The 13,027-nt window shown below is 46.7% G+C and overlaps 1 protein-coding gene across 1 annotated transcript in view; it reads left to right on the forward strand.

The window, feature by feature from the left end:
* The first annotated feature begins 571 nt into the window (after positions 1 to 571).
* The window catches only part of VAPB (VAMP associated protein B and C), a 30,809-nt gene continuing 18,353 nt past the window's right edge, over positions 572 to 13,027 (forward strand). Inside the window, exons 1-3 of the mRNA XM_040459746.1 lie at positions 572 to 620; positions 1,202 to 1,287; positions 2,423 to 2,792. Of these exons, the coding sequence (XP_040315680.1) occupies positions 572 to 620; positions 1,202 to 1,287; positions 2,423 to 2,792 (505 nt within the window). The remainder of the gene's footprint in view (positions 621 to 1,201; positions 1,288 to 2,422; positions 2,793 to 13,027) is intronic.

The raw sequence follows: 13,027 nt of genomic DNA on the forward strand, positions 1-13,027 counted from the left end.
TTGTCAGCATGTGGCTCCCTCTCACTGTAGCTGAAAATCTTAGGCCACAGGGTACCTGCCCTCTTGGGTAAGCTTTTAGTTTTCAGTAAGGAGATGACTGGGGCATAGTGAGAGGGTCGTTTGTGATGGGGGTCAGGAGGGGAGTTGCACTGGCGAAGGTGTTTTTGCCCACACCTGGCTACAGCTGGTGCTTGACTTCCAGAGGGCCAAAGACATGGCTTATTGGAAAGGTAATCAAATGGAAGAATTCTCTTGAGGCCTTTCATTCTTGAAGGTGTGTCATTGCCCATGGAATGAGCGTAACTTCTAGTATAAGTAACTACAGACAGTAGATGATCCAGGAGTGTAGTTGATTCTGCTGTAGCGCAACATATGCATTCCTAAAAATCACCGTACTATATAAAGTAGCACGATAAAAACGACACGGGTCACAAGAGGGAAGTGAGGTTAAGTGCACAGCATTCAAAAACTTTGTGGGTCACACACACACACGGATCGGAACCTAATAAGTGAAGTAACATGGTTTTTCACACATTAAATGGGTGGGAAACACATTAATACTTCAGTAAACATGGCACTTCACCTCGAAAAAGACGTGGAGTTTGCCTCTGGAAGCAGCCGTAGGAAGACGTGGTGTTCGTGAGTCGCTGTTCCTTGGGTGGAGGAAGGACGGCAGGTGTAACACCAGGTTCGGGTGGGTGTGGCTGCTAGCCCCCAAGTGAACTGAGGTAGCTGCTAGGGGGTCGAGGTGTAAGTAGGGGTGTATTTTATGTATTTCTAGGCAGCTTGGTTCAGCTGGCTGCAGTTTTCTGTGTTCACATAGCATTTCTTGCAGACAAAATCATGCCTAAGCAAATGTGAAATTTGTTTTATGCTCAGATTGTCTCCCTAATATGCACATCAATCACATTGGAACAAATTCACGTTTTCAAAATAAGCTTTATAGCAGAACTGGCTGTAGTTTATTTGATTTTGGAATTGAGTCCCTTTTTCTTTCTTCCTTTCCATCATTATTGATTTCTTAATTTATATTTAAGTTAAGCCCCTATCGAATTGATTTTTTATACCCTGAGCACTTCTGAAGGAGAGAAAGCAGCCTGAGATTTTAATTTTGCTAGTGCTTATCCACCAGGTAGTTTTCTCCTTGGTGGATATGCTTGCCTGCCTGCCTGCCTGCCTGTCTCTCTGTCTGTCTGTCTAGATAACGACCCTGAGACGTTTACTAGATGCCAGGCACAGTGCCTGGAAATGCAGAACATATTCTGTATTCTGGAATTGAGAAAACTGGTAAGGTATCATCCTGAATCTTCAGGAGCTCAGAGTCTCACTGAGAATTTTTAAAGGCACAGAAGGCCTTGGTTGGGTCTCCGTAGGGAACAGATGGACCAACATTATGTATTTCTTGGTTTTCGAGCATAGGAGCACACAGACCTTTCCACCCCATCGCCTAACTTCTTTGCAGACACAGAGACGGGAGTCAAGAGCTTGCTTGGAAGAAACACAGAGATACCCTTGATTTACATGGCGAAAAGGTGGCAATTGAAAAAAGGGTTGAAAAGGACCGAAGAGGTCTCGGAGTCAACCCTCCCACTAGACTCCTTAGTAAACCTAGTGGTCAGGTGTCCATGGTGGAGTGGTGAGTGGTAAATGGGAAAAAAACAGGCTTCAGAGTCATGTGAATGGTAAGATCCCCTTTGGTAGTTCCCCTCTCTGTGCATGTGTGTACGTCCTGTTTGTATCAGCATAGATGATGTGAAAAGATCTCCCGTATTAGTTACCTCGGGGGACAAGGGAAAGCTTATTAACTTCCTCTTTATACATCTTTTATTGTTTGTCTTGTTTTAGGAAGCATGTTTTACTTTTTTAATTAAAAAATCTAATAAAGTAGAAAATGAATAAATAATAATAATAATAAAGAATATCCTCAGGGCACTGAGCTTTGTTTCAATCTTCCCAGTAGCCCAAGTAGTTATAAACTGAACGTGACGTTTTAGGTGTGGGCTGCCTGGCAGGACTCTGAACTTGCTGTAGCCTAAGACGCCGTTACCTTTCCTGGCAGCAACACCATATTGTTAGGGGGTTCTGTGTTTATGGACCATTAACACCTCACAGTCTTTCCTACATCTGCTACCCTTGGCACGCTGTGCCCTTGATAATCATTTTGGACTCCAGTCTGGTCCTTCACATTCTCCTCATTAGAGTTCATCTTACTATCGTGGAAATCAGTATTTAACACAGGTTGGTTAAGAACCGGCCTTGGATTCAGGCTGCCTCGTTCAGATGCTGACCACTTACCGCTAACTAGCGTGAACACTTAGACGGGAAATGCGCGTTCCTGAGCCTCCATTTTCTCGTCTGTAAAGCTGCAGTGACCGTAGCGTGTGATTTCAAGGAGAGCCTGGATGGTAGCACGCTTCCCTAGGTTGCCTGGTGGCGTGGTGAGAACGTGCTGGATTTTAGATGCTACTGCTGGTGCGTTGACCTCGGTTCCTTTCTCCCATCCAAGAGGGTGAGCTGGTTTGGGATCTTGAATCTTCCCTTGGCCCATTCCATAGCCCTTCCCAGCCCAGAGCATAAATCGGTCAGTCTTCTGAACTTCCCTCACAAGATCTCCAATGTGGCTCTGTCTCATTCCACAGGTCCCTTCACCGATGTCGTCACCACCAACCTGAAGCTTGGCAACCCAACAGACCGAAATGTGTGTTTTAAAGTGAAGACCACGGCACCACGTAGGTACTGTGTGAGACCCAACAGTGGGATCATCGATGCAGGGGCCTCGATTAATGTATCTGGTAAGTCCTGAGGCCGGAGGCCAATAGGGTGGCCTAAAAGTCCCCCTAAAGCCAGCGGGAGTTCTTAAAAGTTTGCCCTTGGTCTAGCAAAACCAGGTGATAGCCGTCTCCCTCAACTGTCCACCCTCTGATTGAAAAGCTTAGTGGGTCCCACTCACCTGTTGGTTTTTCCATAATTAATGCCTCTTTGCTTTAATGCTTACAGCCTTCTGCGCCTCAGTGGTTAGAGCAGAATTAAAGTGGTAACTTCGGACTTGACTTCAGTATGAGTTTGGTTTCCACTCCCTTGCAATTCAATCTGCCCTTTGGCAATAAATAAAAAAGGGCTCAACAAACTTAATTTTACTTTGTGGGAGAACGCTAAATGGAGTTATTTTCTTATTTAGGCTGAATGGTTTCTGACATTAGGCTCATGTCATTCCCGATGATTGGTAACTGCACTTTACTGATTGTGAAAAGCTCGGGAAGATGAGAGCCGAGGAGACTGGAATATATTCAAGGGCATAAGTTTTGTGCGCGTCTCTGATGGGTGTTTCTTTTCCTGTCTGAGGATGCATATCTTTTCCAAAGTCCAACTTCTGAAAAGATGCTGGTAAAGTGCCCGGATTGAGAATTAAGGAGATGGGAGCGATGGATTTGAGTATAAATGTCTTTTAGAAGTGGAATAAACTTGCAGTGAGCGCATCAGAACTTCTGGATCCAGCATGCCTTCTGTCTTTGTGGCGGGGCTGGCGGGGGGTGGTTATCCTGTACGTTTCAGGAGACTTTGTGTCACAGAGGCTTCTGCATCATTAGAGGCTGCTGCTCGTTTGAAATGGGTACCTGACTGGCTTTTTCCACAACAGATTTTGATTGTGATGCATTTGGCTATTCATTTGATACCTAAAAGAAAACAGTTCGCCTCTTTGGAAAGATATAAGGTGTTTCATTATCTGATCATTTCTGCAAACTCTTATTCCCCACATCCTTTGGTCTTTCTCATTATGGTGCTCCAACGCCAGCTATCTCCCTGTGTGCTTCTCTCTGAGGCTGCAAGACCTGATCTGGACTCTTGAATTGGGTTGTTATCCAGGAAGTCAGGAGGGTGAGAGCCAGGTTTTATCGAGGGTCTCCTTTGTGCTGGGCCAGCACACACGTTATCTCACATAGTTTCTGTTGTCTGCCCTGTGAGGAATGCATCATTACCTGCCTTGTACTGAGAAAGAGACCAGTGGCTGTAGGCTCATGAAGCTAGCAAGGGACAGAGCCAAGGTGTGGATCATTCTGTCTGGCTCTGCAGCCCAGACTGGACTTGAGCATGCTGGGGAAAGGAAGGGGTCTGAGACGTTGGCATTTCTGTACCCCTTGGATCCATATGGTTTCAGTTGGGTCTGTTGAAATCCAGGGTAGCTGAAATCTTTTATTCCTTTTTATTGACTGACTTTTTTCCTCTTCATTTCTTTGCCCATATCAGATTTGAGCCAGGTTGTCAGTAGATGAGAATTACCAATTTTCACAGTAAATAAGGGGGCAGCAACATGGTTTCTCAATAAAATAGCCTCAACGGGTGGTTGTACAGCGTAGGTGTGCTTTCCAGTATTAAATATAAGTGTGTGTGTGTGTGTGTGTGTGTGTGTGTGTGTGTGTATTTCAGAAAGAGTCCTCCTTCCCCCATCACAGGAATGTTTTTTAGAGTGATAACCCTGGGCATTTGTTTTGATTTAAAATTACCTGCTTAAGGAAAACCCAAGATTCTGTGGTCGTGGGCTTTCTCTTGCACACAAGAAGGTAAGGTACGGAGAGTGGGTGTGATTATCTAGCGTCACGTGGGTGATTAGTGGCACAGTTGGTGTTCGAAACCAGCCTCGCTCCTGATTCAGTGACGCTTCTGTGATGGGCAGCTGCCTCCACAGCGTCGTCATGGGTTCTCAACACGGAATGTATCTGGGGGGACGTTACTGAGTCCTGAAATACCCATGTGTCTGCAGGCCTTGCTCCTAGATGAATCAAGATGATGTCCGCACACGAGAAAGGGCTCCCTTGTTTTTGTTCCGTGTGTGTTTATTCAGTGCTTGAGGTGCCCGTGGGTGAAAGCAGATGTCATCGCGTCTCTGGGTCGGCGTCTCCAGTTGGCAAAGGAGGCTTGGGCTGTCCGCTGCAGTTTTGTGTGTTGAGGAGCCATTGTGTCATCTATCGCACCTTCGTATCTTGAGGTGAAAAGCCCTGGGCTCCTCCAGGGTCCTCTTAAAATGCAGCTATATGATGACACCTCAGTGAGTACCTAGAGTTTCTGGGTTCCTTTGGGAGAGGAACCATCCTCAGGACCAGAAAGACCCCTGCGGACAGGCAGTGCAGAGTGTCCAAAGGCCCGCCTTCCCTTTTCCCCAGGTGTGCACGTGGCCGGGCTTGGTGCCACCCGCTCTCCTCAAAGCTCACTAGATTTGGGAGCTGGGAACCTGAGCAGAAAGCGTGGCGGTGCTGTTTAGCCTGTTGGCTGATCTTTGGCTGCTCCACTCCTGTCTCTAGTTGGTAATTTTCTCGTTGGTAAAACAGAAGGACTAGTATCTATCGCACAGAGTGTTTCCCAGGGCTGTGTTAACTGAGTGCATGGTGCGAGAGTGTGATGGCATTATCTTCCCCCTAGTTTTGATGACAACTGGCTGGTTTTTGTTGAAGGGGGATTGTACCTATTTGAATGATACCTTTTTAGAAATCAATTCATTCCATACGTTTTATTAATTAATGGAGTTTTTCTAATTTTCAGAAGAGAGACGTGGTTTTTTTTCTTTCTATGGTACGCATTTGTCTTCTAGTGAAGTCTCAGGTATAGTCTTTAGAAAGGTGGTCGTCACATCAGCTTCAAACATTACTACCAGTATTGCCCCGTGTACCACACGGAGTGTCACAGCACGCCTGGAGAGGGCATGCCTAGTGCAAGATTTCTCTCGCATTTCTGAAAACTCTTGGGATGCGCTCTTAGGGAAGGTTATAAATCATTCTTTGAGAGAGTGGGGCGGGAAGGAAAGAGGAGGAGGAGGAGGAGGAGGAGGAGGAGGAGGAGGAGGAGGATGTCCACCCAGGTAGCTGGCCAGAGGGAGCGAGGTTTTGAAGGCACACAAAGCAGGGCTGTATCGGGGGAGGAGGCGAGACTTTGTAGTTGTCACATGTCTTCCCAACACACCCTGTGAAGCTCTTCTCAGCTTTCAGGTAGGCTGGATACCCAAGGGAGCTTACACTGTGCGTCAGAACTCCACACTCTGACCTATCACGTTATTGTCTTCAGAAGATGGCAAATTCTTATTGAATCCTGAAAAAATAACAGTTCTGTTTTATAAACCTAGGTGGGAAAGTAATGGTTGGAAACAGGCATAACACATATTTTGGAATGTGTTGGAAACACACATAACAAATGTGCGGATCTCTCAAAGGGATGATCTGTGGTCTGGTCACCTGGGTCTAGGGTGGGAGTCCTTTTCGTTGTCCTTTCTGTAGATGCTCGTCTCAGCCCATTCTTCTCGAGGCCCGTTCTGGGATCTGTGCGGGCCGGACGAGGCAGTGTGGCAGGCGAGGGGTGCGGAGAGCTTTCTGTTGGCGTGAATTGGCCCCGAGTGCCGTGGTTTTGGCCCTTGCTCCTCGATACACACCATCTACTAGAGATGGTTTTGAATTATTCAAATCTGGACCTCAGCAAAATAGCTACACTTAAATGGAGATTGCAGAAGAGGAGATTGGATTCCCCCCCCCCCCTGAGATTTTAAATGCAAGGACAATAGAACTTTTTGAATTAATGAATTGTTTGAAGCAGTGGGGGGTCTCCCCATTTGTTCTAGCTTTACAAAATTAAATCTATTTTCTGAACTGTCTGGTGGGAAAATATTTTTAAGGGAGATAATTTCTGAAAATGTCTTTGTGGTAAGCTGTTAGTGGTTGTGAATTTTTTTTTTTAATACTGCAGTTTAATAATGAGGGAGTTTTCCATTAATATTCCAAACCATGTTTGCCAGCGGATACAGCAGGTGAAGTGGTAAAATTATGGGCCCATCAAAAATACTTATGCTTCCTGTAATATGATATTAAGTTTAATATTTTTATAACCTTCACTGAATTCTAATTCCACTAAAGTAGCGAGCATGCTTCCATTTGCAGTTCAATTATGCACATTGGTTGCCTTTGTACCAAGCAAATTAGAAATGCAAAATATCTGTGGTGGGGGGGGGCGGTTGGAAAGAGTCATTAAAGATACCAATATTTAGGTACAGATACACTTTACTAAGTGTACCCTGGGAATTGAAAATGGATTAAAGACAAACAGAAATTTAGTGTCTGCATCTGTATTTTAAATTAAAATTCAAAGAATTAAGGAGCAGTATTCACTCCTGACATATAGCCCTTTTCAGCACTTATTTCAATCACATTTTAAAGCATAAAGTTCTTCCAGTAAAATCCTAAGGAGGGAGAGAGAATGAATATCAGCAACTCTTCTTGGATGGAAACATTGGTCAATTAATGTAATTGGGTAGTATTGCCATTGATAATTAATCCTTTTAAGGTTTTGCTGACTCAGTTTCACGGGGCTGCTTGCTTGCCCTGGACCAGTCAACCTTGGGCTGCGGCTTTTAGGTGATTAGCACCAGCATATAAGTGCACTGCCCTTAGAGAGAGAAGTCAGCCATTCATCTGTCAAGTGCTGATAGTAGGAGCTAAATTTGGGGGGTTTGGGCATCTTAACAGCAGCATTCTTCTTCGTTTGATCACTTGCTTTGGAAGTCTCTGATAAGCGAACTCTTTTATAAATGGTTTTCATGAACCAAGTTTATTGCTCTCAGATAAGAACAGCTCACATTTATACTTAAAAGATGTCTTTAATCTTTTTCACCAGATGAGAGATTCTGGTGTTTTACAAAAGGAAATAAACAAAAATTCAGCCTAATTATGTTTTTTAAGATTTGTTTTTCAAAGTTTACTGTAATATTGAAGTTTCTTAAGAAGAATCCTGTGTTTCTCTTTTTAGGAGTATGACACGATTTATTTATTCTTTACATTTTCAAAGAGCAGGATCAAGAGGACCTGTCAGGGACACTGAGTCTGCCTCACTTCGTGGAAGGCAGCTTCAGCTTTCTGCAGAGTCACTGAGGAGCAAAAAATTAACGAGCAGCCAAAAGTAACGTTCTTTTTACTCATGATAGTTTCTTGGATATTTATACCCTTGAGCGCCTCGACTGGACTCTCTTGTTTACTCTTACTTTAAACTCGCCGTTAGCCTTGTCCTCGTGTTCAGCCCATCACAGGCTGGATTGAGGTCAGAGGGCTTTGGGAAGTGGCCACAGTGAAGGGCTGGACAGGAATACCACAAAGAGCAAGTGGGGAAGAGGATTGGAAACCACAGCCGGGATCTGGGATTACTTAAGCTTCAGGGCAGACCGTTCTCCATATTTCACTTAATCCATCTCAGGAGCCATAGCTTCTAGGTCTTTCCCAGATTGTGTATGATGGGTGTTCGTAATCCCCAGAGTAATCACGAAAAGGCTATGTCGTATTCCGTCGTGAAGTACTATAGGAGACAGGAAAGCATGTTGGAGTTTGTAAAACCATGTGTATTTTAAAGGATATTTGTAAAAAAAGAGTGAATGAGCCCTGTGTTTTGGCCAGTGCCTGCATCTGGCACATCTCATCTTCTAGTGACGCCGAGGTACATTTGTACTAGTCTCTGCACAAATAAATTAACGACACAATGGGAGTTTGTTATCTAAGATGCGCTGTGCTGAGTTGGAAAATCCTATAGAGAACACAGAGACAATTCAGTGTTAACTTATTTATAAATAGATAAAATTATTTGTCTGCTAGATTCCTAGTTCCATCAGTAGTTCCATCCTATCTGTGGATAGGCAGAGTCCCAGAAAGCAGTTATGGTTTCAACACTTTGAGAATCCTAACAGAAGGATACATTGACTCATGATAAGGGTGCTTAAGTCTCTTAAGCTGATCGTGAGCTCTGACTTGTTTCTGATTAGCTTAGAAAAGCAGAGCGGTGACCACTTTACTACGCCACAAATGCGGTTTGGGAGAGAATAGCCTTGTTTGTGTACAGGTGATACGAAAGGAGGGAGAGAGGGAGAAGGAGAGGCGATGGGGAGATTGGAAACTATGTCCTAACCCATGGGTACGAGGGTGACTGGCTCCGGGAGGTAGAAGAGAAGGGAAGCCAGACGGTTGAGGGTTGAAAAGGGCTTTCTCTCTTCGTGCTGCCCCAATGAGGTTTCTAGAGGGAACGTGATTCAGGTGTGCTTTGAATGTTGGAAGGGAAGAAGGTGCACACCCGGAGCGTGAGACACCAGAACAGGGAGTCCTGCTCCCGGTCTGATTGGGTAGAGGGGCAGACGCGTGGGAAGGAGCTTAGGCATCTTCACGTCAACAATGTCCACTGGTAGGATAAGGTTCCCAAATAAGAATGAGGGTGTGAGATAGCATTCTGGTGGCAGCCCCAGTGTTAGGCGATGTATCGAACATGCGTTCTCGGGGTGTGGTCCCTGGGCCGGCAGAATCAGTACCATGTTGGAAACACACGTTCACGGCCCCACCCCAAGTCCGTTGAATCAGAAGCTCTGGAGGTGGGGTCCTGCCACCTGTGTTGTAACAAGAACTCCAGGTGATTCTGATGTATGCTGAACCTTGAGACCCCCTCATTGCCAAGTCAGATCAGTGGGTTCAGCCCTGGCAGGTTGGTGTATTGAGGTGTGAGTAGGGCAGGAAGACCCAGAGAGACATGCCAGGTGCGGCCAACGTGATAAGAAGAGGCTTGGGTCATACAGAGCACCCTGTGTGGGTGTGGGCACATGGCCAACACACGTGCATCCGTGTTGTGGTTTCAGACCAGGGAATCTGAGGAGACCGGGAGGAGTTGAACTGATTGTCTCTTACTTGGGAGAGAGGGTTGTTCTGTAGGAGGGTTTTGGTCTGAGGAATATGGTGAGGGTGAGTAGGGTGTGTAGGGGGGAGATTACATTTGTAGGGTTATAGGGGCTGTGCAGGGTGACTTGATTTGGAAGAGAAACTGGGAGGAAGGGAGAAGATCTCTTAGGTGGAGAAATCTAGATGTGCGTGGAGGCCTGAGCTGAGATTTGGTCACATAAATGAGGAGAGAGACATCTTGATGGTAAGATGATGAGATCAGGGGTGCCTGGGTGGCTTAGGCGGTTGAGCGTCTGACTCTTGGTTTCAGGTCGGGTAATGATGGCAGTGAGGACGGAGCCTGCTTGGGATTCATTCATCCTCTCTCTCTCTCTCTCTCTCTCTTTCTCTCTTTCTGTCCCTCTCTGCCCCTCTTCCCCGCTTGCACTCTTCTCTCTCTAAAGTAAAAAAGAAAAAAAGAAAAAAGAAAAGATTCTGAGATTAAAAAATAATAAAGCATGTGCCGTGGTGCTTGCAAGACTTTCATTCGCTTGCTCTGTTCGCACCGTGATGCAGACGAAAGTGAATGTGTAACTTGCCTGGCTTCTCCCAGGAAGCTTTTGTCCTGTGCTCAGTCAGCTCGTCACTTCTCTGAGGGGTGTGTGTGGTAAGTGGCATATATTCTGCATTTCTTCTCTTCTGAAGAAAGTCTGATCTTACTGACCCTCTCTTTTATGACCCCCGAAGGCCCTTTCCCAGCAGGACCCCGCTTTTGCCATCTGTGACACGGCCGACATTGTTTCATAAAGCGTTAATGTTGGTGAATGGTGAGCGGTCTCCTGGTAACCGGCTTCTTTTTAATGTAGTATCAGCACATACATTTTAAAAGTAGGATAGATGGTTCGTTTAAGAGGGTTTTATCATCAGTGTCTCCGATATTCAAGTGAAATAAATTAAGTTAATGGGAAGCTCTTTTATAGCCTGTCACGGAAAAAAGTACATAATTCCTGTCACCATTTGCATGTATGGAGCTGAAAGAACAAACGATTAACAACATTTATTCTGTCATGCTCTCATAAAGTTCCAGCTAATAGGGAACAGCAAATTGAACCGGGCAGGACATGGTGGTAGCTGAGAAATACAAACTTTCTGGCGTGAGTTGGGGGCAGTGGTGGACAGGCTGTGGGTTCTGGGCACAGCGAGGGTTCACGAAGCTTCTCGAGGTCTGGGTGGACACTTGCTGTCCTCTCCAGCTGCTGATTGCGAACCCACGAGGAAAGGAGAGCTGGTCGGCGGCAGGTGGAAGGGGGACCGTTGCCGGGGGGGAGGGGCTGAGCGCCGCTTGGACCCCCGAGTCTCCTGGAGGCCCGCCAGCAGGCCGTGGTTTTCACTCACGGTGTCGCGCTTCCAGCTCGCCGGCCTCGCTAGCGCGTGGGGCACGTGTGTTTCCATTTCACGGGTCCCACCCTTCGGAGGGGTCATCTGGCCTGCCACCTGCGGCTGTCTCCCTGTGCTCTTTCAAGGTGATTTGCTCACCGCCCGTCCCCGCTGCGTTTGTTGTCACGTTCGTGTTGAACTCGGGTCCGAACGTCAGGGATACCTTTTGGCGCTTCTTTCAGACCGCACCGTGGCAGCCTGGGAGGTAGGATGTTCTCTAGGCCTGCGGTTGTGCTGGTGACGTCTGTGACGTCTGAGGGTGGCAGGGGATCTCCGCACCCTTCCGCAGAGGTGGAGCGAGCAGCCGCGAGGAGGTTTGGTTAGCGGAGCACGGGGGGCCCCGGACCCCTTCCCGTGGTGGGTGTGCTCGCGTGGGCACTCCTGTCTTCACCCAAGGCCTGGGTACGTGCTGGAGCTCACGGCTCGGTTTGTGTGAAGTGACTTTCTCTTGTATGTATTTACTTTTAAGTAATCTCTACACCCAGCCTGGGGCTCGAACTCACAACCTGGAGATCAGGACTCGCATGCTCCACCCGCTGAGCCAGCCAGGCACCCGGGTTGCTTCTCTCTTTTAAAGCGCACTTTCTCCCAAGAGGCACGACACAAAGCTGCCGGTGCCTCACTGGAATGATTTAGCCAGATCATTTTCCTGCTGGAGGGGCACGTGAGGCAGCTTGTTAGGAATAATGGCACTCAGCCTTTTGGTCTCAAGACTCTTTTATACTCCTAGGAACTGAAGACCCAAAGAACTTTCATTTGTGGGTTGTATCAGTATTTATCATATTATACATTGAAGTGAGACATTTTAAGCGTACTCATTCATTTAATAACGTTAGTAAGTCACTTACATGCTAACAGTGACATTTTCAGTGAAAAATAACTTCAGAAATTTAGTGAAAAGCCTGGCACTATCTGGCATGTCTTGTAACTCTCCTTCCTGTCTGGCTCGGTAGAGGGCGGGCTGAAGTCTCCCATCTGCTTTTGCAGTGAGTGTGTTACAGCGTGTTGTTCTGGTGAATGTATGTGAAGAGAAACCACTTTACACACATGTGTGGTTCAGGAAGGGAGGAGTATCTTCAGCAGCCTTTCCAGATAATTCTGGACATTGTGCTTTTAATACTACACCAAAACTTGACAAGGGGCACTTTTCTTCAAGTTTGGTATAGTGTGGAATCTGAAGCCATGTCAGTGAGCTACTTGAACTTTGCTTCACTAAAATGTGTTGGTCTCTCCTTGCACTTGGAATGGGCTTTTGAATACCGAATATCAGCAGAGTCATGCAGATCTTCCAAATGCTGGCAGACTTCATGACACAGCATCAAAAAGTTGCTGATCTCATGAGAAAAGTCTTGAAGTGTTTGGGAAACTGAGCTCTTGATGGCAGATACCAGCTTTCCAAGAGCCTCATTTTTGGTACAAAGCTTGGATTTTCTCGTTGGCACCAGCTATTGAAAGTCGTTTTCCTTGAAGGGACAGGCACGCTTCGTTTTCGAGACGATGTCTGCCGTCCAGCCAGGTCTGCGTGGCCGTGGTTTTTCTGTCGATTGTTCTTTCGAGAAAGTGGTGTTCCGTGAGAAAGTCCTAGCTCTGCTCATGACCCAGACAGTTGTACAGCCGCTTTCCTGGGACAGCGGGTGCCGCACGCGCATTCGCATTTCATTGCGCCGAGTGTTCGGATGTGTCGTCAGGGGTCGAGGTTTAGTAAAATTAGTGATGGTTATGGCTTCGTCCAGGATATTAATAAGTGAAAATGGCCTTTAAAAAACCCTGCCGGTGTGCAGGACACCTGACACGGAGACCCCGCCCCGTGCTGCTTCTGCTCTGCTTTTGGGCCGGCCGGCCCTGCGGATCTCAGCATCCCCGCACCGGCACGGGGACGAACGTCTTGGGATTACCACGACCACGCCGTTGACCTGCTGGATCACCTCTTG

The sequence above is a fragment of the Herpailurus yagouaroundi genome, unplaced genomic scaffold (assembly GCF_014898765.1).
Source record: "Herpailurus yagouaroundi ecotype Mexico unplaced genomic scaffold, PumYag 246, whole genome shotgun sequence".
Lineage (NCBI taxonomy): Eukaryota > Metazoa > Chordata > Mammalia > Carnivora > Felidae > Herpailurus > Herpailurus yagouaroundi.